The sequence below is a fragment of the Pongo pygmaeus genome, chromosome 3 (genome assembly GCF_028885625.2).
Source record: "Pongo pygmaeus isolate AG05252 chromosome 3, NHGRI_mPonPyg2-v2.0_pri, whole genome shotgun sequence".
In the NCBI taxonomy this organism is placed as follows: domain Eukaryota; kingdom Metazoa; phylum Chordata; class Mammalia; order Primates; family Hominidae; genus Pongo; species Pongo pygmaeus.
The window spans coordinates 86,970,469-86,996,442 of NC_072376.2; the positions used below are offsets into that span (position 1 = coordinate 86,970,469).

The 25,974-nt window shown below is 36.4% G+C and overlaps 1 protein-coding gene across 1 annotated transcript in view; it reads right to left on the minus strand.

The window, feature by feature from the left end:
* Nucleotides 1-438: 438 nt before the first annotated feature.
* BTC (betacellulin) overlaps nucleotides 439-25,974 on the minus strand; it is a 50,863-nt gene continuing 25,327 nt past the window's right edge. Inside the window, exons 3-6 of the mRNA XM_054486508.2 lie at nucleotides 11,491-11,608; nucleotides 6,200-6,346; nucleotides 3,721-3,830; nucleotides 439-2,356 (exon numbers count right to left, since the gene is read on the minus strand). Of these exons, the coding sequence (XP_054342483.1) occupies nucleotides 3,722-3,830; nucleotides 6,200-6,346; nucleotides 11,491-11,608 (374 nt within the window). The 3' untranslated portion in view covers nucleotides 439-2,356; nucleotide 3,721. The remainder of the gene's footprint in view (nucleotides 2,357-3,720; nucleotides 3,831-6,199; nucleotides 6,347-11,490; nucleotides 11,609-25,974) is intronic.

Consider the following 25,974-nt stretch of genomic DNA (forward strand, 5'->3'; position numbering starts at 1 on the left):
TCTTGCTATATGCTGACCAGATTCCTTTGTTTCACTGTGCCATATGAAGCAAAAGGTAACTGCCAGTAGCTTCAAAATGCATATTTTTTCACCCCAAGAACCCAAAGAAGACTGACTTCCGTTCAAGTTTCCAATTTCTCTGGGAATGACTCTAATTGGCCCAAGTTTATTAAGTGCCCACCTCAGACCAATCAAATGCAGCTGGAGGTGGAGTTCAAAAATATGGCCAGGGTATTGGGAAGACAGTCCCACAGATGTCCAACACACTCCCAGATGCTTTAGTTCCTAAAGAAAACACATGATCAGGATGGATTCTTTCAAGCACATTAATGGATAGGGTTTACAAAGCATGAGGTGTTTAAAAGCAATAGTGTTCAAATTTATTTTCATTAGTAATTCATGGTAAAATAAAATATTCCCAAGTAACCACATGTTTACTTTGTTTTAAAAATAAATTTATTTTATTACATGATAATATTGACGGTTTACATAAACAAAGTTAGTGTATGCAAAGCAACTATAAAATACATTTTGAAAAGATATAAAAATCTTTGAAATTCTTTCTTGATATCAGATCTACCAAATTTCGAGAGCCACCATTGATATTTTAGGATCAAAACAAAACAGCTTGAGAGATTTTGTTGGTCAGCCAAACTCAGTCCAGGAAAAAAGAAACATTAAAGCAATGTTTTGTGTTTTTAAAAGCTCTAATGGATATTTATTCCAAGCTCCTTTCCTATCAAAGAAGACTACATAAAAGAAAGGGCATGAATGAGCTTAAATGAGACTTTTGAAAATAAGGCATATACAACATGGACCAGTTGGATATAATTGTGTTTCAAGTATGATCATTAAATAAGGAGAAAAAGTAGATTTTGAAAATTATCAGTTGTTTGGCTTAGCTTTTACTGATAGGGGAGCTATTTCTGTATCATATGTAAGTACAGCCCCAGCTTCACTCAAAACACCATAGATGCTAGAAGGTAATATGCGATTTCAGCATTTGTCTGAATTCTCCACTTCACTATGGAATCTACATTGCAAAGTAAAATTTGCAAAGATTCCAAAAAAGAAGCTGCTTGGCCGATAGGCACAATTTGGGGGGCATCTTTCATCAACTTTTGTAAGTGAACCACTTAATCAATGTAAAAAGTTAAATATTCTATGAAATATTCACTAAATGTAGATTATACTTTTCCAGGTTTAAAGCAGTGTTTATTAAATATACCATGGAGTAAAGGAGCACTTGGCAAGATGGTCCCAAGTAATAGATGTTATGGTCATGAATTTACTGCATCAAAATTTACCTGAGAGCAATCATATATGCTGTCATCAAGAAGAACATAAATGAGGATATGGTCACAACCCGTCCCTACCTGGTCTCTCCAGTGATGTCACTGACCATTACTCCCGTATAAACAGCCTCTTTCAGTAATATTATTTATATTTTATTGAGCATAAACACTTACCCAGGGCTTAAGGAATGCCAAGCATTTACTTTTCCATCTCTATTCATTTCCCTAGTTATGGAGCCAATCTATTTGCTTTAATAATGTAAAAATGTAGTCACATCATTGAGAATTTATAAAGGAGCAAAGAAACATAATAAAAGTCAATTCTATAGAAAGCATGATGGTAACAGCAATATAGGCCAGGATTTCCCATTCTATGTGCCTGTAGGAAGACGATCTTGACATCTTACAATCATACCAAAACACAGTTCAGTATAAAACCTTGGGTTATATTATTGAGTTAGGTTGCACTGATTCAGATTAACAAAAATGATGGTTAAGAGCATAGATTTTGATTTAGATAAATCTTGATTTCTAGTCCATCTCTACCAATCTCCAACTCTCTAAATCTGGATTAGATTATTTGACTTGACTTCTTTGGCCCTGTTTCCATATGTAGGAAATGAGGATTATAATAGCTATCTCATGGACTGCTGAAAAGAATAAATGAAATAATATATTTCAAACTTATTAGCACAAGGTAAATGCTTGATAAATGGTAGCTTTATTATTAACTCAATTCCTAAGACCTAACCTCCTTTCTACTTTTCTTTTTTGTTTGGCTAGTAATCCTGTTGACAATATTTAAGTGAAAGTTTATTGAAATTTGCCTTCTGTTGTTGCTACCTAACCAGTTGCTTTTTTCCCAATTACTAGACAATATACATATAATTAACGTTCTTATTAAAAAAATAAACAACACAAACTAAAGTTGCAAATAAAAAGTAAATACATTATTTAAAATTCATGTCTACTAGCTGTTTTCCTGAGACACATTCTGTCCATTTTCAAATGAGCAAGGCACTTTGCAGCTTGCCACCAACCTGGAGGTAACTTCATAGCCTCTGAGAATGAAGAAAATAACAGCACATCACTTAAAAGAAATGGACTATGCAATAATAATAATAATTTAAAAATCCAGAGCCAGTGATTTTGTTTTCAATTCAGTAATGTTGTTTTTGTAATAAGTTAGGAGCACATATAATTTCTCATCAAGCATTTACCAACCCCATTAATCTGCTGGGATTTTCTGGAAGAGATTCTTTGTACAACTGAGCTGTGGAAAGACACTACTCTCTCATACTGGATGTAAACAAGGAAGCTTGTAGCCCTAATTGCTACTGGCCTTTCTTATGACCTAAGAGGAACTGACCAAGGATGAAAGCCAACTCAGAACAGTGAGCAGAAAGAGAGAAATAATCTGTTTCCTTATGTGTGAGCCTCTGGTTTGACAAGTGTGAAGCCCACCTTACCTCTGGACTGCCATTCATGTGAGCCAATACGTTGCCTTCATTTTAAGCCAGTTTGAGTTGGATTTTATGTTATTACAACCACAACTATCCTGCTTTGTTGTGCTAGTTACGTGTCATGTGCCTTCTTGGAGCCTTTCTCTGCCCTGCTCTGTCTCCAGGAGACTGACCACTTTAGATTCCATCACCAGGGCTCCATTGCCCTCTGGTTTCTGGTGGGTTTAGCTAGTAGGAGGCACCTGCTGAAGATCTGAAGGCAAAAGGAGAGAAAGTCTGGAATACTTCTTCCCCTATTTCCTCCCTCTGTCCTTGTTTATATCTGACAGTGGCTATTCCCTCCACAACCACAGCTCCTGCCTAGGGGACCCTCCTCCAATGTGCCTCTGAATGCTAAGGTAATATTTACCTTGGCCCTTCCTATGGAGGAAGGGCAACAGCTCCCAACCATTCTCAAGCTCAGGGAGCCTCAGTGTACCTTTTCTTAACCTTGATCCATGGTTCTTTCATTAAAATCTCCCTATTGGATCATCTGAGAAGATTTGTGATTCCTGCACAATCCTTACTGATGCTACATTTAAAGAGCTTATAACAGTGCTTGGCATTGTGGTAAATGCTCAATATATGTAGTTATTATTGCTATTGTTATTTTCTTTCAATGTGAAGTGTCTATGTTAAAATACCTCTTTCCTGTGCCCAAAAATGAGAAAGAAAAAATTATATAAATATCCCCACAACCATGCAGAATTAGAATGCCTATCTCTGTGGTAACATGCAGAAAAAAGATATGAGGAAGTATTTTATCTGGCTTCAGATTCTATGAAAAAAAACATTGATTTATTTTTAGATGTTTTTAAATATAATCAAATTCTAATGAATGATTTACTAGATGCAAGTAAGCCCAATCTCACCAGTTAAATGTCACCTGAATAGTTTTCTATCAGCAAGTTTATCTCACTTACATTAAGCAATATTTGTCTCTTCAATATCTTCATTGATAGGAGTTATATCTTTACCCAGAGTTTCCATTTCTTCTTCTTTCTTCTTTCTTTTACGATGTTTCCGAAGAGGACTTAGAAAATACATGTTAGAAATTAGTATGGGCCTAGTAGTTCATTTGAACACAAAATTATCCATCAAGAGATCCTATGATCAGGTTTCTTTAAAAAAAAAAAAAAAGTATTTAGGGTTCTAGGCTGGGCGCAGTGGCTCACGCCTGTAATCCTAGCACTTTGGGAGGCCGAGGTGGGTGGATCACAAGGTCAGGAGATCGAGACCACGCTGAAACCCCGTCTCTACTAAAAATACAAAAAATTAGCCGGATGTGGTGGCGGGCGCCTTTAGTCCCAGCTACTCAGGAGGCTGAGGTAGGAGAATGGCGTGAACCCAGGAGGCGGAGCTTGCAGTGAGCCGAGATTGCGCCACTGCACTCCAGCCTGGGCGACAGAGTGAGACTCTGTCTCAAAAAAAAAAAAAAAAAATTAGGGTTCTCTCTTAACCCATCTCCTTCTCTAGGTTCAGATGATAGGTATAACAGGCAACAGTGTGGGTAGAATATAGTTATCTAAATAGAAAGAATATGTCACTTATATTGATGGAGTTTAGTTAGCAGAAGAAAATTTTTCAGGCCAAGTTATTTTACAAAATAGACTAATGAGTATTATGTAGTGTACATGTAGTGTACAAGAAACAGTACAAACTGGAAACAGGCATAAGAAAAACAAGAGTGACATAGTGTTTGGATATATTAACTGAGCTTCTAGATACATTAAGAAATGTGTTAGATATTCCAGACTGTATTCCTGTTTTCCTAAAGTGCAGCTCCAAGTTGATATAACAAAATAGGCCGTTTCCCAGCTTTGCCCAACTGATTCTCTGCCCTAAACCTGGCATAGTATTTCTTCCTACCTTAAAGTAGGTAAAATAAAAATATATCTTTCAATTTTATAGTTAGAAAGTATCTGACAGATTATTTGGTTTAACACTCTTGTTTTACAGAAAATGAAAGTTCATAGATGTTAAGAAATTTGCCCGGATTCTCAAAGATACATAATGGAGGAGCTGAGACAAAAATCAAATACTCTGGCTGGGTGCAGTGGCTCATGCCTGTAATCCCAGCACTTTGGGAGGCCGAGGTAGGTGGATCAACTTGAGATCAGGAGTTACCAGTCTGGTGTACATGGTGAAACCCCATCTCTCCTAAAACTACAAAAATGAGTTGGGTGTGGTGGCTGGCGCTTGTAATCCCATCTACTCAGGAAGCTGAGGTAGGAGAATTGCTTGAACCCAGGAGGCAGAGGTTGCAGTGAGCCAAGATCATGCCATTGCACTCCAGCCTGGGCAACAGAGCAAGACTCTGTCTCAAAATACATAAATAAATAAATAATAAATAAATAATCAAAGACTGCCTTTACGGTAGTGCTTTTTTCCCTAGCACATTGCAAAGAAAGGAATCACGAGAACCCTCTTTATGTGTGGACCACAGTGAAGGGTAGATGCAAGAGTTTAGGAATCTGGGCAAGCTCCTCAAGACAAAACGATACCACTTTAATATGATAGTTTTTTTTTTTTTTTTTAGTAGCATACTTCGTGGTAGTCCTGCTCTGCAAAAAAAAAAAAAAAAAAAAAAAAAAAGTTTCCAAAAAGAAACTAATTTAATTAAGAATTGTCCCAGGACCAGGTACAGTGGCTCACTTCTGTAATCCCGCTACTCAAGAGGCTGAGGTGGGAGGATCACTTGAGGCTAGGAGTTCAAGACCAGCCTGGACAACATAGTGAGAGCCAGTCTCTACAAAAAAAAAAAAAAAAAAAAGGCCTGGTTTGGTGGCACATACTTGTATTCCCTGCTACTCAGGAGGCTGAGATGTGAAGATCGCTTAAGCCCAGGAGTTTGAGGCTGCAGTGAGCTATGTTTGCACCACTGTCCTCCAGCCTGGGCAAAAGAGTAAGACTCTGTCTCAAAATAAATAAATAAATAAATAAATACAAATAAAAATTGTGCACCACTCTGTCTCAGAGAAAAAGCAGGATGTTTCCTGATTTTCAAGGTTCTGGTATATAATAGAGAGTAAAAGGAAAAACAAAGTAATACAGTTTACACATAAAGTTTATTATTTTAATGTGGCAAAGCAAAAAAAAAATTTTGTTTTTATCTTTCAATGTTATTGTGTTATGGTACAGTTTTAGAAAATAGAAGTCTTATGTAGCCTACTATACAAATTTTATTTTAAATTATAACAATTTTATTAAGTAAATGATAAAAATCATGTATTATGTGTTTTATTATGAATACTTCTATATCAATAATAGCAAAGCTCAAAAAGTAGATTTATTTGAATCAAAGAAAAAGCAAAAGAGAATGGAGGGAGGAAGAAAAGAAGAAAAACTATGAGCAAATACTGTTTCTCAGATTTACTTAAAATTAAGTTTAAAAATACTTACTGACAGCATGTGCAGACACCGATGACCAAAATAATAAAAACTACCATAACTGCTATCAAACAAATCACCAGAATCTGTCCTCTGTCTCCTCTTAGGTAAAACAAGTCAACTCTCTCACACCTTGCTCCAATGTAGCCTTCATCACAGCTATAAAATAAGAAGAGGGCAAGGAAGTAAAACTTGCAAGACTTTTAAGAATCTCTACTTCTTTTTTGAAGAAATTAACAGTTTTCATTACTTGAAATTAATAAAGAACACAGTTCCCTTTTTTAAAAAAGATGCACTACTTTGTTGACCACTAATTTCGATTTTTTTTGCTTTGCTGAATACTTGTCATCACTTGATCATTAGACATGATTAATAGGTCTAATATAAATACACAAGGATGATGACAATTAACTAAAATGTATTTTAAAATTTTAGTCTCTGAATTCAAAAAGGAAAGGAGGATAAAATTCCCTCCACAGCATTCCCAATGCTTAAATACCTCCATGACAAGGAACTCAAAAATCCCTAGGACTTCCCGTTTCATCATAAGATAACGCAAATAGTTTCGATGTTCCCATGCTCTCTTATAAATTATATAAAAATTGTATGGTTTTATATGATCAAATGTGCTAATGCATGTGAAAGTTCGTAACACAATATTCCATAAACGTTAGATAGAGAGAATGTTCCACAAGTGTTATTTCTACAGAATTTCTTTCCTCTTTCCTCCACTGTAAATTCCACCCATTGATTCTAGTTCTACTGCTTGAGGGCATCACAGATTAGGTCATGCCCTTCTATTACTCTTCTATTCACCGCCTCCTTCATTACATCCCCGCAAACACATAGGTCTTGTCCTCTTTAGCTCCTTTATCTGATTCCTAAAACCACATTTGCAGATCTGTTCATCATTCCCTTCACTCTCCCCTAAATGGCCTCCATTTTTTCCATGGCCTTCTTCAAGGGAATGAGCAGAAATCAACAGTCTCTCTTCATTTCCCTCATTCTCTCAGCTTTCTATCAATCTGCCTTAGGATACATCTAACATAAACAGATGTCCTAAATCTGAGATTACAGTTATGCATCCACTTGACCAAGCTGGGGCTTGTCTGAGTAACACCCAGGGAGCTAACAACTCAGTGATTTGAGTACTTCCCATAGAATTATCTGAACTGCATCAGAGAATTAAGGTACATAAAAAGTTTGGGGACATTTTAACCAAAATTATCTGTTGTAACCTTAGTACCTTAGTATTAATAAACATTTTCCTTTATTAATATTAGGGAAATAGTAATTGAAAATATTAATAAATATTTTCCTTAAGAGAATGCTTCAAATGAAGTTAAAACACAAAGTGATACTGGTCATATACATAATTATTCAAACGTCAAAAAGATTACATTCTGCTCCTTAGAAAACTTATGTGCAACCCCATTTTCCTTTAAGAAAGGATTTACGGCTGGGCTGTTCTATAGTTTATGCTTGACAAAAGCCAAGGCAGTTAATCCTCACAAAGCCTGTATTTCTCAAGTGAAGAGATCCCTTAATGCCAATATTGTAGCTGAGACAGTGCTTCAAAACAAATAAACAAAAAACAAGCTCGGTAACAGCCATCAATTGAAAGCTGAGGCTTAATGCAAGCAAAGGAGAAAAGACACCTAAAGGCATCTATTATAAAAGGACCCAAGGATGAATGAAAGAAAATTGCTTCCTGCAAGATAGCTAAGTATCTTCATTCTGAGGTCAAAATTACAGGAAGAGAGCTTAGAAATATCTTGAGATATCAAAAATCTGTCATACATAAGACTAAAACTAGGGATGGGGGAATCACTTTTATTTTTTTATTTTTATTTTTTTTGAGACGATGTCTCGCTCTGTAGCCAGGCTGGAGTGCAGTGGCGCAATTTCGGTTCACTGCAACCTCCGCCTCCTGGGTTCAAGAGATTCTCCTGCCTCAGCCTCCGGAGCAACTGGGACTAAACCACGCGCGCCACCATGCCCAGCTAATTCTTATATTTTTAGTACAGACAGGGTTTCACCATGTTAGCCAGGATGGTCTCAATCTCTTGACCTTGTGATCCTCCCACGTCGGCTTCCCAAAATGCTGGGATTACAGGCGCGAGCCACCGTGACTAGCTGGGAATCACCTTTAATTGCATGTATAGGAGGGAGATTTTTCAGAGTTTTTATAAGGTTGGAAATAAATCTTACAAATATAATCTTTTCCAACTAGCTTAAATATTCCTCTAACAAATTTGCTAAATGTGGTATTTTTAAACAATAGTTTTGCCCATAAAATGCATGGCAATTATTTTCTACTCTTTTAGAATGTTTTTCTAATTATATGCTGTGGGATTGGTGGCTTAACAATGCTTTAATTGAATTTCTCAGTAAGCAGTACTTCCTGTAAGTTGTACCCCAATGAATCCATGATAAAAGGTCAAACCTTAACATAGCTGGTTATAGTGGTTCTCATGTTATTTTGCCCTTCAGCAAACCAATAACATATCAGCTGATGTTTATTTTCAGTGAGTGTATCTCTCATGTAGAAGAGGCAAAGAGAGCAGATTCTAAGTTTTTTTATTAAATGGTGACTAAGTGGGTTTTTATTTAATAAGCATCTTATACTGTTTAAAATCAAAAATAATTTTAAAAGATGTTCATGATCCTTAAGGGCAATGCAGAATTGGGCATTGGGATCACTATTCTGAAATAACCACCAGAAACTGTTGTAAAAGATCTATAAATATTAACTTGATCCTTATTACCACCTTTGAGGTATGTGCTATCATTAACCCCATTTTATAGATGAAGAAACTGATGCACAGAGGAATTAAGGGAATGGGGATTCAAACAGGCAGTCTGGCTCTCAAGTTCATGCTCTTAACTGCATAGTAAATGTGCTGTGTTGCATGTATAAATAAAAATTATGTATCTGGAAACAAACTGTCCCTTTTCAAAGGAAATACTGAGAAGATTACTGAGAGGAGAAGATCTGCATTATTTGAAACATACTTTGGTTTTTCATGTAAAAACAAGAACCCACAAACTCCCATGATCCCAAGAAAAGGAGATATTTCTGGTTTCTCAAGACAGTGTTATCACCAATGGCAAGAGAGTTTTGCCTGAATCTGTGCTATATCACCTGAAACATCAGTCCTAGGTTGATTATCTACCACTCATCTCATAGCTTCTTGGGAGGATGAGGCAGGAGAGGCACATTAGCCTAGGAGTTTGAGTCTAGCCTGGGCAATATAGCAAGACCTTCTCTCCAAAAAAAAATATATATATATATTGTTCTTAAAAAGTGGGAACTTTTTATTTATGGCACACTTAAATATGTTCTTAAAAAGTTGGAACTTTAAAAATTATGAAACACTTGCTCTTTGCTGGGTACCACAATTAGTGTTTTCGCATTTATTATTTTGCTATCTTCACCACTTGACTGGACGGTATTATTACTCTCTCTTGCAGATGATAAAACTGAGGCTCAGAAAAGGTAACTGACCCATTGTTAACACTGCTTATAATTGGCAAAAACGAAATCTTACTTTAGGCCTATCTGACTCCAAAATCTGTGCCCTGTCTGCTATGATATTCTGCTTCCCATTGTGTATTATTCCTCTACTAAGAAGATGTTCCATTCAGATTAAGGCCTTGGTCTGGAAATTTAGTATAGCATTAGATGGACTGTAATAGGGGCACTATTTGTTCGGGCATCAGTCATTTCTTGTGCACCTAGTAAATTCTGAGGACTGTGTTTGACACTGAAATACAAAAATGAATAAGCCATGAGCCCTGCCCTCTAGGAGCTCACTGTCACAGAAGGCACATTTAAAGAAACCACCAGTTATGCTCCAGTGGATAAGAGCTTTCATAGAGGTGGCTAGATCACAGGGGAAGGACATCTAACTCAGACCTGAGTGTATGCCTGAGAAGGAGGAAGTCAGTGAAGGGGTCCACAAGGAGATGATGAGTGCAGTGCATCTTAAACCACAGCAAGAATAAGCTTTCTGGGCTACGAGAAGCGCTTATATAATAAATCATGAAATGAAATGTAGAATTTTAGAAAAGCACTTAGGAATATGGTGAGATATAGCTAGAAAATTAAGCCAGGATCAGATGATCTATGAAGGCTAAGAAAACGAGTTTAAACTTTACATTGAAGGGAACAATCTATGTGTTGATCTTAGGCAAGTAGATTACACACTGTGGTTTTCATTTTAGAGGACAAAAATATCAAAGAACAATAAATCTGCAGACGTAGGAACCAATTAGGGAAATGTATTGGGTTAAAGATCATTAATATTTTTAAAATTCAATATGTGCTTCCAAGCCAGGGAGCAATTAAATGAATTTTTTAAAAAATTAGATCTATCCCCTCAACACACACACACACACACACACACACACACACACACACACTTCCTTATTTTCTTACATTAGCAATTGTTACCTGCCTCCATGTATTATCCATGCATATTTCTTTTTTAAATTAAATATATCTAAATTTTTAAAAAGTTCATGACCCTTAAAGTTTCCACAAAATTAGGATTTGGAATCATTTTTCTGAGATACTTATGGAAAGAAAACTTATATACTGGGGCAACTGTGCAGAAGAACATAAACATTCTACGAATTTTAAGTCAAAATTGCACTTGAAGAATCACCTCCCACTTCTCTAAGGAAAGGTCCCAGGAAGCACATTAGTGGGATATCTTTTTAGAAGAAAACACATATTTAAAAGATGCAAAAAGAAATTTGTGTATGCCTGAGTAAAACTGAACTAGGCTCAAATACAAAGAGTTGAAAAGAAAACTTTTCTCCCAATTCCCCACTATACTAAACAGGCTTCGCTAATCTCTTATTTATAAATAGGACTAATTCCTTGCACCTAACTGACACCTACAAACATAGCTCTTAATTTGGCAGGAATTTCCTCGTATTTACACTAACTATAAACCACCAAACACTTGCCAGAATAATTCATTTCCATTTGAACCACCCAGGGGATTATTTGAGCCAAAAAGAATCAGTTCTGCTTGCGCAAGAAATCAGAGGACACTGCCCAGCCCGGAAGTGGAGCTGGACTCTCACATACTCATGTTTCAGGAGGAAAGTGTGCGTCAGTTTCTCCATAAGTAGTTGCTGAGTGGGCCCCTAAACAAGTGGCTGGGGACAGGACCAGGCGGAACTGTATTCAGACAGATGGCATGGTTAGCTCACACTTTCCAGTCCTGGCAAGACCCAGGCGGGCACCATTCTGCACCCTTTTGCTTGCTGGCTGAGGACACTCCACTTACACACAGGAGGGCGTCTGCTCGGCCACCACGAAGCGGCATCTCCCTTTGATGCAGTAATGCTTGTATTGCTTGGGGCACCTAGAGAAGTGGCCTTTCCGCTTTGATTGTGTGGTGGTAGCTGGAAAATGAGAAAAAGTTCAATAAATCAACTCTCTTTAAATATTCACTTGTAAATAGAATCACCTTCTTATCTTGCTGCAAGTTTCTCTGTAGAATATATTTCAGTCTCTCATTTTGCTTTCTCTCTGCACTGGGATAAAAGTCAGACTTTTGTGACTCCAAAATAGCTCTAGAGATTGGACAATGGGGATTGTGGTGAGAATGTTTCCTACTTTAATTAAGATTTGACTTCAACCTACCTTTCAGAAACTTTAGTGTCATTTAAAGGGTAAAACACAAGTATAATAAGAGAGAAGGCTTTCATTCCATGAAAGTTATCAGAGCCATGCTAGAGAAGAGAGGTTTTTTGTTTGGTTGCTTTTGGGGTTTGGTTTTGGTTGTTTAACTTAAACATTTACATAGTATTTCCTGAGTGCTAGATGCTGGTCTGTTTGCTTTTTGTATATTATTCATTTAATGTTCATAATAGCCTTGTGAGGTAAGCACCATTCCAATCTCCAATTTATGGATGCACAAAGCACGACACATGGAGGCTAAGTCACCTTCCAAGATCACACAGATAGAAAATGGAAAAACTGGGACTCAAACCCAGGCAGTCTGCCGCTGAGTCCATGTTCTTGACTGCCACATACACTCTGGCATTTTGTTGAGCCAGCTGCTCACCAGGTATCTGTCACCGACTCTCAGCCTGATGCATCCAGAAGTCACACCTGCCTCCGTGGGCAACTGTACCTCTCATTTGGCCCGTAAATTCGTTCTGCTGCTCTGAAGGAGGAGGAAAATACTGAAAACTTCATGCTCTGGATTTCAATCCTGAACTGACTTCCTTGCCTACACTTTTAGGTAAAGGCCTAATTGATTGCCTAATTTTTCAACTGAGAATAGTAATATGTAGCCATTTCCCCATCACCGACATGTAAAATTTCAGTAAATAACAATCAAGAGAAACAGAACAGAAATACTAACTAGCTGTTTCATCTGTTAATTTACAAGGGACATAATGCCCACACCCACAAAAAACAGAAAACAACTAACAAGCCAGCTCCAGCCCAGGGTCAAACTTTCCATGTTAATCATATAACCAACAGCTTGCAGGATCCAGATGTCTGTGGAGCCAGGAGGACCATAGCGTGTTCATGTCAGAAGAGCATGTCACGCTAGGTTTGGTATGGCACCTGGCATCCCAATGACATTGAATAATCATTTTATTAATAGCAATGACTACTAAACATCTTAATTAATATTATGAAAAGGGTACATATAATTGCCCCAGGCCGCCAGAGAGAGGAATCTCAAAGGACTTAGGATGATCTAAATACTGCAAATTCCTGTGATTCCAGGTCACAGTGCAGACTTTCAGGGGATGGCAGAATCTCACTAAGGAACTGGCTAACCTGGTTTGATTGGTGACTTGATAACCACCTATGCTGACTGCTTGAACTACATGCCAGATATTTGCTTGATACATGTCAACCAATGAGACTCATCAGAAGGACTGAAATTTCTTCCAGAAATAACTGCAAAATGTATCAAAGGCAAAGACCTCTGTATTTTGACAAATCAACTGATGTCAACTTCCATTTGTTGAGTGTTTCCATTTCCAGAGCTCTATAATAGGCACTAGAAAACATCAAAGAAATAAAGGATACCCTATCTTACTATTTAAATTGGTAGAATAGAATAAATAAAAAACAAGAATAAGCAATTAACCAGTAAAAACAACCATCATAACCAGATAATAGTTTTAGTACACTGGAAACAGTGGAAAGAACACTGGATTCGGAGAAAGAAAATTTGTGTTTAATTTTCAGCTCTGCCTTTCGTTAGCTGTATGAGTCTGGGCAAGCTGATTAGGCTGTCTGAACCTTTGTTCTTCATCTGTAAGATAGACATGATAACATCTACATTGAAGGGCTGTTGAGAGGTGCAGATAAAAAGGATATGTAGAAGTCCATAGCAGAATTCCTGGGACAGTAATCTCCTCAGTAAATGAGTTAATCCCAGAATCTTAAAATCTTGGCAATTCTAACAGCAATCTCATATAAGTATGAAGAATGCTGACCTAATCAAAGAGAAATGTATGGAAAATGCAGATTTTAGAGGAAGTGAACAAGCAATTGAGTTATGGAGAATGTCAAGAGCAAAGGCACAGAGTCAAGAATATGCAGGTCTAATGCAGGCAGTGGGAGGCAGATTTCACTGGAATGGAAGGGTCCTGAAGGGGAACAGCAAAGAATGGCTGCGAATGAAAGAAATCTCAGATGTCAGTAGGCTGAAGTGTTTACACTTGAAACACAAAGCAAGAGAGAGCTGAAGATGATTCCTATGGATGAAATTAAATGGTATACACAAAAATACTTTAAATTGTGGACCATTTTGTCACCATATTATATAGGAGAGTATAGACTGGGCTTTTAGTGGAGGCAAAGAGAAAACCAGGGCAGACACATGCAATGTGAGTCTGGGCGAAGGGGATAGAGGGCAAGGAGATTAACTCAAGAGGCATAAGACTTAATGACAGATCTTGTAGGAACCGGAAAGACCTTTCCAGATTTGCAAAGCATACCTGCCTTTAAATATCAAAGTCATTTGGCTATGTATCCTAAACTTTACTTATTTCTCTAGTTGCTGTGCCCCTTTAAATGCACCCAGACTTTTGATAAACACCATGCAGAGTATGATACCAAAAAGCAAATTAACCAGCAGCTGCTGAATGCAGTGATTTGATCAGCCTTCGTTCATCCAAGCAGCACAAATCTATGCCAAGGAAATATTTGCCAGGTCCTGTTTTGATCGCTCACAGAGCTCTCTCCTTTGCCAAGTAAGCATGCTCTTAAATATTCCCAGCATTATTTAGATTTTAAAACATTTCCATGCCACCAGGCAGAAAATGTCCAGCGATTTCTTTATGGAACTTTAAAACCTGAAAGAAAAATAAATCACACATACTGCCACACAGGCACATAAATACACACACACACACAAACCCAGATGGGATCGTCTCTTCCTCGTGAAAATGAGAAATCTTATCAGCATTCTTTTTTTTTTGAACGGCACCTAAAATTTCAGTGCCTTATAATCCAGTATTCATCAAGTTCAAGTTATCTAAAAATTGAACTATGGAACCCAGTGTTTTCTACCCATCATGAGACCTGATAATATAGGGCACAGGAGGGTGAATATACCCTTCCATTCCAGAGATATTTATCAAGAAGAAGGAAAAGTTAACCCTATGACAAAAGAGGGATTGGTCCTAAGTGTCGTGTTTCTCTGTTTTAAAGTGAATGACATAGTCTTGAAAATGTAGCAATGTAGGAACCAGAAATATCCCTCTGATCCTAGAGGTGGTGGGACGCAATTGATCTTTTTCCTCCCACATTACGCTTTTCCAACTCAAATTCCAAAAACAAAACATGCCTCTGTCCCAGAGAATTTCACTGGAAAAGTACATCCACTAGTGGGCCAGGCTGCAACACAATCTCATAAGTGGATGGGCACCACAGGTAATATAGACCAATCTCTTCACAGGACTCTATATTACAAAGATGCTAAACATCAATTAAATAATTTTAAAATATATTTTAAAATAAATGTCACTTTAATGGAGATAAAAAGTATAAATAAAGAGACGACATTTAAGTTAAAAAAAAAAAAAGGAAACCTTTAGGGTTACTGCAGGTCAGTGGATGTAAAAACCTAACTCTAAGGGTTTGCAAAAGGAATCAGAAGCAAGGACATCTTTCTTAGATCATACAGCAATTCGACAAGAAGTAGTCATACTCTTTGGGTCATATGGGTAGTTACATGAGATGTACTAGATTCCCTTGGGCTGAGCCAAAGTGGAGGAATAGGGCAGACACCTAAATGTCTTAGTTTCCATATGGAATTTTCCTCAATTTGATGGATGTTTTGATTAAACATAGGATAGTTCCTTAGTCTCTATATGATTCTAGTACTCAAGACAAAAGAGGCTTTGTGATGCCTTTGTGACTAAAAGTCTTCAGAGTAGATCTGTTAGGTGTATCTTTCATAAAACCTTTGCTTATTTATTCTAACAGTGTTCATTCAAATGTATTTAATAATTTTGTAGATGACATTAATATCAGCTACTGTATTCTGAAGTCAACTCAAAGGGCAATCAATACTACAACTGTTATTACAGTGCTTTTTTGTAACACCTATTACAATGGTTATAGCCTTATAATATCTCCAGCTCCGTAGTGAGATGCATAGTTAAATCTCTATGTACAAATGTAAAGGGAAAGGCTAAACTTTGAAATAGACGTCTCACAGGTCTTAACAAGGAGACTGAGGAAGAAAAACAACTATAAATTCATCTTCCCACAGAGATAGGAATTAGAGCCTAGAGCTTTATTATTTTACTACTTGGCTTCCAGGCATCTTCCCAGTAGGGATTTACTCCTTTTACAAATTTCTTAGGCCAAAATGTGAAGAAGAAAGTTTTAGATATTTAAAGTTAATTTTCGTTTTTATCTTGCCAGCTATCTCTGGTCAGGGGAATGTAAATTCACAGTGTCCTTGAAGAAATACAAACTTTGAAAATTTATTTAAATTGAGGATTCCCATTTGTCTTACATCCAATGACATTTCCTACAGAAAAGTGAAAGGGGACGTTACATCTCACAGAGGTACATGTTAACTTTTTCTGAGCTCTAGAATTTGCTTATATAGGAGTTCAGTAGCATGATATGGACAGATTAGCATGTCTTTTTTTTTTTTTGAGACAGAGTCTTTCTCTGTCGCCCAGCCTGGAGTGCAGTGGCGCGATCTCGGCTCACTGCAAGCTCCGCCTCCCGGGTTCACGCCATTCTCCTGCCTCAGCCTCCCGAGTAGCTGGGACTACAGGCGCCCGCCACCACGCCCAGCTAATTTTTTGTATTTTTAGTAGAGACAGGGTTTCACCGTTTTAGCCAGGATGGTCTCGATCTCCTGACCTCGTGATCCACCCACCTCGGCCTCCCAAAGTGCTGGGATTACAGGCGTGAGCCAGGGCGCCCGGCCTAGCATGTCTTTTAACTAGGAGGGCCCTGCCAACCATTTCTGAGCTTATAGGAATGGGCCTTCATCCAGAGCTGCCCTTTTTCATTTAATCCCTTTGGAGGAAAAAAAAAAAGTATCAGTATTGAAGCATGGGTATCTTTGCATATGTTTAAAAATATTCATGGCTGGAGGCAAATGAAAATGAAGGGACAGGAAGAAAACTTATCTTTCTCTTGTTTTCCAAGAATGCATGCTATAGAATTCTTGTGTCCATGATGAATCCGTTGCTCATTCTCCTTTGCAGGCTCCTCCTCGCCTCCCTTGACCTCTAAAATTTTGCAAATACAGCAGGGCTGGGTACTCTTTCATCTCTTCTCCTTCCTGGGTAAGCTCATCAAGACTCCTGTCCTAAACACATCTTTATGATAACAATTTCTAAATTTAGTTTACATCCTAGTTTACATCATCCCTCACTCCCAACTGTCCAACTAACATCTTCACTTGGATATCTAACTGGCATTTCAACTTAACACTTTCAAAATAAAATATTTGATTTTCCCATTCAAACTTGGTCTTTCCTTATCTCAGTAAATAATATCCATGCTTCTATTATTTCAGCCAAAAATCTTGGAATTATCTTGACTTATTTCTCTCACACTACATCCAATGCATCAACAAACCCTATTGGCTGCATTCAAAATATATGCAGAATAACCTCACGCTGGTCTGAGCCCAGTAGCATCTCAGGCTGGAAATAGCTTCTATGACGACACCTTTAACTAGTCTCTTTCCTTCTGCCTTTGCCCACTTGACTATCAAGTCTGCATACACGAACCAGAGTAATGCCATTAAAACTCACTCAGAGAAAAAGCTGAAGGCCTTATACTCCTTGGCAAGGCTCTATTATACATTACTCATTACCTCTCCTTCTCTGTTACCTTTTTGACTTTATATTTGACCACTGTTCATTTTTGCATCCTTGACACCTGGATGACAGCCTGCTGCATAGTAGGTGCTCATAAATATTAGTAAGATGAATGAATGCATCACCCAAGTTAGAAAATGATACAGTCAGTACAGAAGATCTATTCCTGCACTGTATTTATTTATTTTTCAAAAACCTACTGTTCTCATTTGCACTTTGCCTTCAGGAAATTATTGTTATTCTTATTATTTTTAGTATTTTTCTCACATGTTCCACATTTTGATCTTCCCATGTGATTCTAAGCAGTTTAGCACGGTGATTAACAACACACTTTCTAGAGAGATGGTGTCTCTGAATTCATGTCAGGCTACTTTGTTTACTGTATGATCTTGAACAAATTACTTTACCTCTCTGTGCTGCAGTGTCTTCATTTGAAAAAGGGAATAATGTAGGTACCCCATAGGATTAAATGAATTTATATACATAAAGCACTCAGAACAGTCCTTGGCACATAGTAGGAGATAAATAGATGATGGATGCTATCTTTTTATTAAAAGTGTAGTTGTTGATGATGATGCTATACCCCAAAGGAATAAAGTATAATAAAATAAATCACCAAATAAAGGAAGGAAAGCTGAAGGAAGGAAGGAAACAAAAAACTAGAGGGAAGGAGAATGAGAAGGAGGGTGGAAAGGGGAAGAAAATTGATTTAAATAATTAATGCGATTGTGACCATCATGTAAGAGTAGACCCATCTACCTTAGACTCTAAGAGATCAAGCTCAAATATATTTAGCATAGTCTACCTATTAATTTTACCTGATGTTTTAAGGTAATGCAGTTATTTTAGCCTGATAATATGAAAGGACAGTGGTAACGTAAATAACACTACTCAATGCCACAAGAATTTCAAGAAGCTCAATCCTTGATTAGAATTTTCAAAATCAAATCAACTGATTTTCAACACCTCTGGAACCGTGTTCTTGAGATTTTTTTGTTTGCTTTGTTTCTGTTTTCTAATAGGCTACTAGGAGAAGAAGAGTAAACCACAGAAATAATTAAGCATTTTTGCTCTGTATTTCTGGTTTCTCATTGATTTCTCAACATTTGTCCAGCACATAGCCATGTTGAAGTCTGTTTTCTGGCCATCACTAGATAATATTTCTCAAATAGTAAAATGTATAACCATGTTTTTAAGCCCATCTGCAAGAAAAAATTCTATATCCTATACAGAAAAACATGAAATAATTTTTTGACATTATATTATTATTGTGATATTTAAGCAAAGTGATCTCCACCAAATCACTAATGTATTTGTATTTTAATTATGCCAATAACTTTACCAAAATAGTTTACAAATAATATTTTCTTAAAATTATTGTAACTCAGTGACAAGTTGCATCCTGCATGGTCTTAGTGTGCCACAGGCCCAATCTCTCATTGTGTATAAGCCAGTTTGCCCCATGTAGAGACTACAGTATATGGTCTCTATTTTTAATTTTTTTAAATTCAAATACTCATTTTTGCCTTATTTGCATAGTTTTCCGCTTTTACATTTATTATCTGTAAATAATACATTTACATTTAATATTGTAAAATAATTTACAATATTTACAATAATTTTACTAAAATATATAAGATCTATAAATGCAGGCTTAACCTTTTGAATGGGAGAGAAAGGGAACATACAACAATAGTGAGAAAAAAATAATCAGGGATTAATAAATTTCACTTTTCACGGATGCTGAGGAAGAGGGGAGACAGCCAGAGATTGGCTGAAGGATACAAAATTATAGTTAGATAGGAGAAATAAAGTTCTAATGTTCTCTAACACTGTAGGGTAACTATAATTAACAATAATTTACTGCAGATTTTGAAATACCTAAAAGAGAAGATTTTGAATATTTTCAACACATAAAAATGATAAATGTTTGAGGTGATAGATACTTGCTAATTACCCTGATTTAGTCACTGCACATTGTATACATGTGTCAAAATAGCCCACTGTATCCTATAAATATGTATAATTATTGTGTCAATTAAAAATAATAATAATAAATTTTAAAGAAAGCAGAAAATACACCAAAAAATAATTATCTGGGAATGTCCCCAGACAAAGTCTCAGAAAAGAAATTACAACTAATTCAGAGAAAATTATGGATTTGAGTGGGTGAACAAAAGTAACTACTTCCTCAGTGATCCTCCAGAGGAAAAATTAGAGATAAATGTAAAAGCTAAAAATTATGCAAATCATGCAAAAATGAGTATTTGAATTAAAAAAATAAAAATAAAGATCATATACTGTAGCCTCTACACTGTGAGAAACTGGCTTTTACACAATGAGTGATTAGACCTGTGGCACGCTAAGACCAGGCAGGCTGCAACTTGTCACTGAGTTACTATGGAAGGTCTGCATTGATGGGCATAGACTTTGAAAATGAAAATTTTGGTGCTGGAAGCAGAAAACTGCCTAAGACAACAAAATGGATTAGAGTGACAGACTGGGGATTATTCTGTTCAAGGATTTCCTTAGACCCCTCTTTTTGTTAAAGGGTATTAGACATAAAAAACCACATCTATTTGTAGTACATAAAAAATTAGAAAAGAGCGCCCATCAACCAATGAATGCATAAAGAAAATGTGGTTTATAAACACCATGAAATACTACTTAGCCATAAAAAGGAACAAAATAATGTCTTTTGTAGCAACTCTGATGGAGCTAGAGGCCATTATTTTAAGAGAAGTAATGCAGGAATGGGAAACCAAACAGTGCATGTTCTCACTTATAAGTGGGAGATAAGCTATGAAGATGCTGTATTAGTCTGTTCTCATGCTGCTAATAAAGACATACCAATCACTGGGTAACTTATGAAGGAAAGAAGTTTAATTGACTCACAGTTCCACATGGCTGGGGAGGCCTCACAATCATGGCAGACAGTGATTGAGGAGCAAAGTCATGTCTTACATGGCAGCAGGCAAGAGAGCTTGTGCAGGGGAACTCCCATTTATAAAAACATTAGGACTTGTGAGACTTATTCACTACTATGAGAACAGTATGGGGGAAATCGCCCCTATGAATCAATTATTTCCACCTGGCCCTGCTGCCTTTGACACCTGGGGATTATTACAATTCAATGTGAGATTTGGGTGGGGACACAGTCAAATAATATCAGATGCAAAGGCACAAGAAAGCTATAATAAATTTTGGGGACTGAGGGGGAAGGGTGGGAGTGGGGTGAGGGATAAAAGACTGCATAGTGGGTATAGTGTATACTGCGTGGGTGATGGGTGAACTAAAATCTTAGAAATCACCACTGAGGAACTTATCCATGCAACCAAAACCACCTGTACCCCCAAAACTATTTTTTTAATTTTACTTTAAGTTCTGGGATACATGTGCAGAATGTGCAGGTTTGTTACACAGGTATACACGGCCGTGGTGGTTTCCTGCATCTATCAACCAGTCATCTAGGTTTTAAGCCTCCCATGCATTAGGTATTTGTCCTAATGCTCTGCCTCTCCTTGCCACCCGCCCCTCAGCAGGCCCTGGTGTGTGATGTTCCCCTCCCTGTGTCTACATGTTCTTATTGTTCATTTCCCACTTATGAGTGAGAATATGTGGTGTTTGGTTTTCTGTTACCGTGTTAGTTTTCTGAGAATGATGGCTTCCAGCTTCATCCATGTCCCTGCAAAGGACATGAACTCATTCTTTTTTATGGCTGCATAGTATTCCATGGTGTATATGTGCCACATTTTCTTTATCCAGTCTATCATTGATGGGCATTCACCCAAAACTATTGAAATAAAAGCTGTTTTAAAGAAAAGAAAACAGAGGAGTAACATCATCAAGATGACAGAATAGAAAGCCTTCAATTGTCCTACCCTCCACAAACACACTGAGTCAACATTACAAAACACAGACAAATTCTCTTGTAACAAATTCAGAAAATAGTTGAGAAGCTCCTCTCCTCTAAGCGAATGCAAAAGCGGCCACATTGAAGAAGGTAAAAAAAACCTGAGACAGTCTCATCATTATCCCTACCCCTAACACAGCACCATATGATCAGAAGAAAAGTTCCCAGATCTCAGAACAAAGAGAATTGGACTAGCACAAAGGCTTGAAGGGCCCCCAAATCTTCAACTAGACTGATTAATGAGTCTCCTCCTTCATAAGGCCAGTCCATGAAGACAGGAGAGGTAGCTGTTTTCTCTAATGCACAGACACCAACACAGCAAGTTAAGAAAAATGAAGGAACAGGTAAATATAGCCTAAAGAAAGAAAAAAAAACACTAATGAAATGAAGATGTATAATTTATTTGACAGAGAATTTAAAATAACTATCATAAAGATGCTCAATGAAGACAGGAGAACAATACATGAACAAAGTGAAATTTTCAACAAAGAGATAGAAAATATTTTTTTAAATCAAATATAAATTTTCCAGCTGGATAATTCAGTAACTAAGCTGGAAAATTCAACAGATGGCTTCAACAGCAGACTATGTCAAGCAAAAGACAAGATCAGCAAACTTAAAGACAGATAATTGGAAATTATACAGTCATAGGAGCAAAAAGAATAAAAAGAATTTTAACAAGTGAAAAAGCTTAAAGGACTTATGAAACACCATAATACAGGCAGACCAATATACATCTGATGGTAGTTCAAGAGGGAAAATAGAAAGGGACAGAAAGCTTGTTCAAAGAAATAATGCCCCAAACTTACCAAATCTAAGGAAAGAAATGTACATACATATTCATAAGACCAACAAATTTCAAAAACATAAACCCAAAGAAATCTACACCAAGACACCTTACAATCAAATTGTCAAAAGTTCAAGATAAACAGACAATTTTGAGAGGAGCAAGATGAAAATTACTTTTCATGCACAAAGGAACCTCCATCACACTCAGTGGATTTCTCAGCAGAAACCTTGTATGCCAGAAAGGACTAGGATGATATATAGTCATCCATCACTTAATGACAGGGATATGCTTGGAGAAATGCATTATTAGGCGGTTTTCTCATTGAGCAAACATCATAGAGTGTACTTACACAAACCTAGATGGTGTAGCCTATACACACCTTAGTTATATGGTATAGCTTATTGCTCTGAGGCTACAAACCTATACAGCATGTTACTGTACTGAATACTGTAGGCAATCATAACATAATAGTGAGTATTTTAATATCTAAATATAGAAAAAGTACAGTAAAAATATGATATAAAAGTTTGCAAATAGTATATCTGTATAAGGCACTTACTATGAAAGGAGCTTGCAAGACTAGAAGCTGCTCTAGGTAAGTCAGTGAATGAGTGGTGAGTGAACATGACGGCCTAGGACATTATCATAAACCACCGTAGACTTTATAAATGTTGTACTCTTAGGCTACAATACATTTGTATTACAAAAAAATTCTTTCTTCAATAATTAATTAACTTTAACTTACTATAACTTTTTTATTGTATAAACTTTTTAATTAATTTTTCCTTTGACTCTTGTAATAGCAACTGAAAACACAAACACACTGTACAGTGCTACAAAAATATTTTCTTTGTATCTTATCCTATAAGCTTTTTCTATTTTTTGTACTTTTAAAAATGTCACAAAAATAAAAAGGATTATATTAGACTACCATGAAAATTGAATAACGAAGAAGTAACAGATAAATTCCTAGAAACAAACGACCAATCATGATTGAATCATAAAGAAACAGAAAATATGAACAGACCTGTGACTAATAAGGAAATTGGTCATAATCTAAAACCTCCACAAATAAAGGCCCGGGCCCAGATGCCTCCACTAGTGAATTCTATCAAACATTTAAATACGTAATTCCAATCCTTCTTAAACTCTTTCAAAAAATTGAAGAGGAAGAAACACTTCCAAACTCATTTTACGAAGCCAGCATTGCCCTGATACCAAAGTTAAACAAAGACATTATAAGAAAAGAAAACTACAGGGCAATGTCCTTAATTAATATAGACTCATTCATAATTCATTCTGACAAAATTCAACACCCTTTCATAATAACTTTTAACAAACTAGTAATAGAATGAAATTACCCCAAAATAATAGGCCTTATATGTAAAGCCCTTAACTAACATGGTACTTAATGGTAAAAAATTAGAAAGCTTTTCCTTTAAGATCAGGAGCAAGACAAGAATGCCCAGTCTAACCGCTTCTATTCAACATAGTGCAGAAAGTCCTAACCAGAGCAATTAGGAAAAAATAAAATAAAAGGAATCTAAACTGGAAAAAAAGAAATAATTTCATCTCTGTTTGAAGATGACATGATCCTATACCTAAAAAATTCTAAAGATTACACACACACACACACACACACACGCACACAAACTGTAAAAACTAATTCACAAATTCAGAAAAGTTGTAGGATACAAAATCAACATGAAAAACCAGTTGTATTTGTATACACTAATCACGAACTATTCAAAAAGCAAAGTAAAAAATAAGCTAATTTACGGTAGCATCAAAAAGAATAAAACACTTAGGAATAAACTTAACTAAAGAAATGAAAGACTTGCACACTGAAAACTATAAAATATTAATTAAAGAAATTAAAGAAGACAAAAATATATAAAAAGACATCCTGTTTTTCTGGACTAAAAGATTTAATATTGTTAAAATGTCCATACTACCCAAAGTGATCTATAGACTGACTATCAAAATTCCAATGCCTTTTTTTTACAGAAATGGAAAAACAATTTTAAAATTCAAAGGAAACTACAAAGGACCCTGGATAGCCAAAACAATCTTGAGCAAGAACAAAGTTGGAGGTATCCTTCTTCCTGGTTTTAAATCATATACAGCATGGTACTTGTATAAAGACCGATAGAACAGAATAGACAGCCGAGCAATAAACCCATGAATATATGAACAACTGATCTTCAGCAAAGGTACTAACAATACGCAATGAGGAAAGGGTAATCTCTTAAATAAATGATGTTTGAAAACTAGATATCCACATGCAAAAGAATGAAATTGGACCCGCTTGTTATACAAAAATCAACTCAAAATGGACTGAAGACTTATATTTAAGACTTGAAACAGTAAAATTCCTGCAAGAAAACATAAGATAACACTTCTTGACATTGGTCTTGGCAATGATTTCTTAGATGTGACACCAAAAGCACAGGTGACAAAAGCAAAATAAACAAGTGGGACTATGTCAAATGAAAAAGCTTCTTCACAGCAAAAGAAACAACAGAGTTTGGGCTGTGCAGAGATAGGGTTAGAAGTTATAATAGTGAAGAGAAATGGAAACTCAAATCCATTGTGATGGGTAAATTAGTACTGCTTTTCTTGAAGACAATTTAGCACTATACAAAACATATTGATTACACATATCCAAAATACATAAAGAACTCTCACAATTCAATAACAAGAAAATAAATAACCTAATAAAAATCAGGATCTCAGTGAGATACTTGTATGCCCATGTTTACTGTAGCATTATTTCATAAAAGTCAAAAGGTGGAAGCAACCCAAGGGTCTACTGACAGATTAATGGATAAAGAAAGTACGGTACATCCATAGAATATTATTCAGCCTTACAAAAGAGAAAAATACTGCCATTGTGACAACATGGATGAACCTGAAAGAAATTTTGCTAAGTGAAATAAGACAGTCACAGAAAGACAGATACAATATGAATGCCTCTACTTATATGAGGCATCTAAAATAGCCAAATTTATAGAAGCAGATAGTAGTATGGTGGTTCCTGGAGGCTTGGGGAGTTGCTATTCAATGTGCACAAAGTTTCAGTTAGTGCAAGATTAATAAATTTGAAGAGATATGCTAATCTATAGTTAACAATATTGTATTGTCCAGTTTAAGATTTGTTAAAAGGGTAGATTTCATGTTAAATGTTCTTACTACAATAAAAATAAAATTAGAAAACACATTTAGGATCATGATGAGGAAGATTTTTGAACATTGTCTGTCGTCAAATTATGGAATAATTTCCCAAGGGAAATGTGAAAAAATGCCATCATTGAAGATATTTGAAACCAGACTGAAGAAAAACACATGAACACATAAAGTTGGCCTTGTTCTTCTGCCTACATGGATGACAAGACCTAAACATGACCTAAGACACCATTAGATTCTACAGCCGATGAGCACCCTCTGACCACCCACTACTGTGAGGGATGAAAGGGGAAAATTGGGCTGGAACTGATGACTCACATCAGGAAGACTTGCTCAGTGTGTTCCTGGCTCTGTTACAACTTCCCAAGGGTGCTAGGAAAGGAGCAGTTTGCACCAAGTCATCATACTCCCAGTTCATAGAAGTTTCCAGGGAATACAGGAGGCTCTTCTCTACTGCACCCCACTTTTTTAATTGGTCTGTGTTTTGTTTTCTTTTTTTTTAAGTCAGAAATAACACCTGTAGAAGACCAGAACATACAATCTATACAG